This window comes from Neltuma alba, unplaced genomic scaffold (assembly GCF_004799145.2).
Source record: "Neltuma alba isolate B1F8T4 unplaced genomic scaffold, ASM479914v2 tig00012803_pilon, whole genome shotgun sequence".
NCBI classification, from domain to species: Eukaryota; Viridiplantae; Streptophyta; class Magnoliopsida; order Fabales; family Fabaceae; genus Neltuma; species Neltuma alba.
The window spans coordinates 127,694-133,432 of NW_021637200.1; the positions used below are offsets into that span (position 1 = coordinate 127,694).

Sequence of the window (5,739 nt, forward strand, 5' to 3'; positions counted from 1 at the left end):
GGATAAAATTGGCCTTATAAAAACATTTTCCCTTCCTTCCTTTCCTAAACCAAAAAATAATATTAAAATCCATTCCTTTTTCTTCTTTTGATCAATCCAAACAAGGTAATATTAAAGTCTCTCTCATCTCTTCACCTTCTATTCCCTCCATTAAAATCTCTTCCCTCTCCTTCCTTCCATTCAGCCAAACAGACCATTAAGGAGATGAGACACTCATAACATTCCCAAAATAAAGTAGCAAAGCCGAAGTAGCAATTTGAAAACATAAATAAATAAATAAAATTGGCATCTCAAGCTGCTCAAACACAGATATAGCCGAAAATTTTAATTATATCTGCTTCTAAAAAGAAGACAGTTATAATATAACTGTTAGACCAGTCACCAGTATATGCTATCACAATTCACCAAGGATCTAACCCCACACCATTATCAGACCAAGACCTTTCTCAAAACATAACATTAAAGAGGGGTGATTAGAATGTTGGTAATAGACAAGACTTTCACCGGAACATGTCATGGCAGTAATCCTCAACAGGTTCACAATCATGAAATGGCAGGCAAAATTCATATAGCTGTAGCATGCAAAAAGACCTCATTGCCCAGTTTCACTGGATCTACGATATGGCACGTATTTATGATCCTTTGCAGCATTCCTCTTCCTCCTTTTCTCAATGAATGATTGAAGTTTGCCAGAAGACTGATAATGAAGTGCCAATATCAAGTCAGTGAGATCATTATATGACATGATAAAATGAGGGCTGGTTGTCCGAGACTGTGGAACAACACAAACACAATAACTTTCAGAAGGCCCAGGCAAGTGCATACCTTGAGATCCTCATATTTTTCAATAAGCCTTTGCTTTCGGATTTCAGCTGCAAGTAACAAGAACAAGTCAGAGAATATGCCTATTATTTATTAATTTACTTCTTTTATAAGCTTCTGTGTGCATTTGTAAGGTGCCACTTGAACGACATCTATAAATATCAATTTCCAATTAATCTAACTAGATGTGAAAAAGATATAACTTGCCCTAGAATCAGACAACATATATAATGTATTCGTACCCTAAAGCGGTAAACAACCACTGCATATTTAAATAATGTTCTTCAAAAGATAAGCACCGCTGCTTTTGACACCTTACAAACTCAACAAGGCAAATGCCCAATCACCAACAACAACGTATCTAATCATCATTACCGCCAAAGCAGTATATGATACTAGGATAGTTATGCACTACAGAATGCAATAAAAGTGAATAGAATTACTCAATATCATCAATTAATTAATGGCAATATATTAATAATCAATCTAACAAAGCTGCATCAACTCTATAAATCAGATGCATGGTTGGTCTTTTGGACAACAAGGAAGTAGACATTACATTTCTTGAGATAAAAGGGACGTTTGCCCTGCTTTGCTGCTTCTCTCTCTTTCTTCTTGTGTTTCGCCAATATCTCTGCATCAGGTTTCTTGGTGGCATCGGACTTCAACTGCTTATCCTGAGAAAATATATAAATTTGATCAAGTGCATGAGTGTCACCTTTCTGTAGAGAGACGAGCTTCTAAAATGGAGATCACAAAATTGGAATAAATAGTTGGAATTTGACAAAATCTACAGCCAATAGACAACTACTTACAATCCAAGATATGCGTTCCTCCAATTCATTGACCTTATTTGGATCTTTAGATTTCTTCAAAGCCTTGAGTAAAGCCTTTTATCCTCAGAAAGAGAGTATGAAATATATTATCAAACTCATATAATAAACTAAAGCCAGCCATACAACATCATTTAAGGATAAACACCTGTTTTTCGGCAGGCAGTTCGCCATCAAATAAAAAATTATATCGCTTCCTAAACCTGTAAGTCCAAAAATGTATATTGTGTATTTAATGTAAATAGTTCTAACATCTAAGAAAACGCACACATACACACACGCATATACAAACACCATGCCAAAAGTTAATTCCAGCATGTTTGAAATTCCTTGCTCAGAATGAAAAATAAAAATGCAAAACCACCAAGATTTGCATCACTAGTGACAAAGGACTACAGCGCCTTACACATCCAACTGAGGTGTAACATTAACAATGATTTCATTAAAAGCCAGAAAGGCAGACAAAAATATAGGCGGTGATAGCAAAAACTCTAAGATAGAAGAACTTAAAGAATCAATAACAGGGGGAAAAAACTCCTAAGTAATGCTTGTTAATCGCATATAAACCTTATAAACTCCCATAGACTATAGAGACAATTATCCGACTAACATAGATAAGACTTGGAACATTGTCCCCCCCCAAAAAAAAAAAAACTATGGAAAAGGTTTTCCCTGAAAACAGTCCACCGTTTCCTTCCAACTAGAAAAACCAAACAATATCAGGTACAAATCATATTCATTTGAGAGGTAACAAGAAACCTCTATAAATAATATACAACCAGATAAAACAGCATGAATATTGAAATCAGCTTCATAACAATAGTGAAAAAACCAGACAAAACAAGAAGAACATTAAACTCAGTGCCATGTATATATCATTACGGTAATCCAAGGTAAAAGACACTCAGAATATCCATACTAACACAAAAACCATCATCAGTAACGAATGTAAGACAAACTCAAATAGGAAATTTTTTTTTTTAGATAAATGCTACCCACATGGCATTATAGAAGTAAACAGTCTATCAACACAAGTGTACAAGACAGCAGAATAAAAATGGAAAAACCTGATAGCAAACACTCACAGACGAACTTACCCATCAGAGTCGAGTCTACCACATAGAGATTCAAATCTAGGATCTCGTGCAACCTGAACACAGTTGAAGGTATTCATAATACAATAAGAAACTCGATAGATAGCATAGAAAGATAATCATACAAAACCAGTTGAAAGCATCATATTGCACAACCCTAAATTTGAAGATTACAGTGTGTTTACTTAGACTTCCATATAATACAACTCAAGTAGCTTATATCTTAAATTTATACAAATGCTGGGAAACCAAGTTTGACAGAGTAAAGTGTATGCTTGCTTGTTAAGCAAACGATAAGCAACAGGCTGCAATGAGTCATCCTCCTTAACAAGAGCCCGCAACTAATGATGCAAACTTCTAGCAATTGCAAGAGCTAAAAAAGAAGAAAAATAAGAAATAGAAACACCGGTTTAATACTTAAGGAAACAGAAAAGTCAATTCTTTGTTAGAAGTATAAAACATAGAATAATATCAATAGAAGAAAAGAACTTGGAATACTACAGAGTCAGTTCTTTGCGCCACTTGGATTGATAAATGAACTTACTTTCTTAGGAGCTTGCACAACGTCTCTGATAACAGGAACTGGCTTCTTGCAACTGACTTCCATTGGCCTAGTGAAGGAAAAAACTTAGTTATTTGAAGTGCTTCCGAAACAGAAATAAATCTCACATCGCTACTCTGTTACAATACCTATTCTTGTTGGGTCTCCTTGACTTTTTCTCCACATTAGTCTTTTGAAAAATTGCATGTGAACCATTTGATCGTGCTTTCTGCAACTCCTCAAATGTTGCATCAGCCAGCTCCTGCTTTATCTCCTCCTCCTATATCATGAAAACAGCAGCTTCTCAATATAACAGTTGTTTTGATAATAGTGTTCATAATTTAATATTGCTCGGAGTTACCCACGTCTTCTGAGGAACTGGAAGAAGATTGCTCTGTATCACTCTCCTCAAATTGGATTTTGCTGGATTCAGGAATTGGGGCTCTGTGCTTCTTCATTTTAACTGCAGATTCAAATAATTTTCCAAAACTTGATATCAACATTATGAAAGAAAAGATTGGGTTCCAGAGGCGAAACTGATGTGGAAATGATTCATCAACAAATATCTATCTGGAATAATTGATGAGCAATCGAGTCATTGTCATGAAAGCCAGACCAATCGACCCATGAGTCATAATTATAGTCAAATACTATTATTAAATAAATGCACACACAGTCTAAATCTGTGTGAAGAACTGTGAAGGAATACACATTACGTAGAATATAACGACTCTAAAGGGATGACACACAAAGGATGAAGCCAAAGCAAAAGGTCCGTCGATGAATGTTGCAAGGCCAACACACAAGACAGAGAAGGCCAATTATATTACATTATATTATATTATATTTATATTGAAAGACAACCCAGAAGTTGCCTATACTTAACCAAATTCAGGAAAACAAAAAAGAGCATCCACTAGAATTCAAACATAGGATAAATTACCGAAGGAGGCATACATTGGCAATAACAGGGCATATTCCAAAACAACAGAGGGGAAAGTCGGCCAAACATGCATAGAGATGTTTCACCATCGGTTTAATCTCACGATATCGACTATACCAGTTAGAGATAAAAGAAAGGAACAGATTTCACCTCCAGATTTAGAGCGTATATCCTTGCGATTTCTACAGCTCCTTTAATTTTTGCTTTCTTCGCTCTTGTACTTCTACCTCGGCAACTCTTTCTCTGTCTCTCTATTATCTATTTATTTCTCTATCTCGCCCTCCTTCTTCTTATCTACGCGCTTCTCTTCCCTTGGTGCAACGCAATAGCGGGGGACAAAGTCACTGGGACGACGGAGGACGACGGAGCTCAGTTGTGTTCTTTGCGATACAGCAATGCTCGGAGAAAAGATGGGTTATGCAAACTGAGCTTTGGGCCGACTTTAGGCGTATTAGGGCTCCATCAGTGAAATTTCAAAAAAAAGTCCTTTGGGCCAGCCCCTTTTAGCTTGTAATCCTTTTACTCAATAAATTGCCTTTTAATAATTAAAAAAAAAGAAATATGTTTGATTAAAAAAATGGATGAATGGTTTAGGTGTAATATGATATATATTTTATTAAATATTATATAAATTAATTTCTATACTAGATATGTGAACTATCTAGATTAAATTTTAATAGTTTAAATTTAATTTTTTCAACCAAATTAACAGTCTAAAGTTATTTATTTATATTTTAATAATATTATATGTACCCCGATGCATGGGGTGAGTCAGAGAGAAATGAGTTAAAAAAGATAGGTGTGAGTCTATTTAAAAAAAACAGAGAGAGAATCAAATATAATTATTATGCAATAATTAACACAGAGATGTGTGATCAATAAATGTTAAAAATGAATTAAATGAATTAATTTTTTTTATATATACAAACATGTAACTCATAAAAACCATGAACCTTGTCTCAGAAAATACAACTTACTATATACAAGACACGACTAAGTATAGAGGGACAAGACTGATCTATACACGTCACGTCACCATACTAGATGAGGCTATATTAGTCACCACAATAATGGATACCACGTGTGCCTGAGTCAATCCTCTTAATTTATTTTGACTTATCTTTATATTCTGCGATTTAGAAAATTGTATAGATTACCCACTATCCTAACCTATTTTCATCATAGATTTACTTTTGATCTTCATAATATCATGGGAGGCATTTGTCAAAAAGCATCTCATAATGATCACCCTAATTTTTCCCAACATTATAATATCTATTTAATTTTTTTAATAGAATCCTCCATTATTTAATAATACCATGTTTTATTCAAATACTATTAAACCCAATTAGTGATAACACCTGTAATTTAATAATACCATGGTTAAGCTAGATCCTTAACCAATGCAATCCTTGTGTTTAGTTACCAATATTGAGTTTGGAATCTTAAACAAAATATAGGTGATAAGCCAAAGGAAAGTGAAGATGATATCAAGTCATCATGTTC

General features: G+C 34.4%; 1 protein-coding gene across 1 annotated transcript; it reads right to left on the reverse strand.

Annotated features, from left to right (window-relative positions):
- Positions 1-310: 310 nt before the first annotated feature.
- On the reverse strand, positions 311-4,652 carry LOC114731095 (ribosomal RNA processing protein 36 homolog). Its single transcript, XM_028918221.1, has 10 exons — positions 4,384-4,652; positions 3,656-3,753; positions 3,440-3,570; positions 3,294-3,360; positions 2,753-2,805; positions 1,804-1,858; positions 1,638-1,712; positions 1,382-1,499; positions 826-872; positions 311-697 (listed from the first exon to the last, which is right to left on the reverse strand). The coding sequence occupies exons 2-10, from the start codon at positions 3,746-3,748 to the stop codon at positions 593-595; spliced, it is 744 nt and encodes a 247-aa protein (XP_028774054.1). The 5' UTR covers positions 3,749-3,753; positions 4,384-4,652; the 3' UTR covers positions 311-592.
- Positions 4,653-5,739: the final 1,087 nt, after the last annotated feature.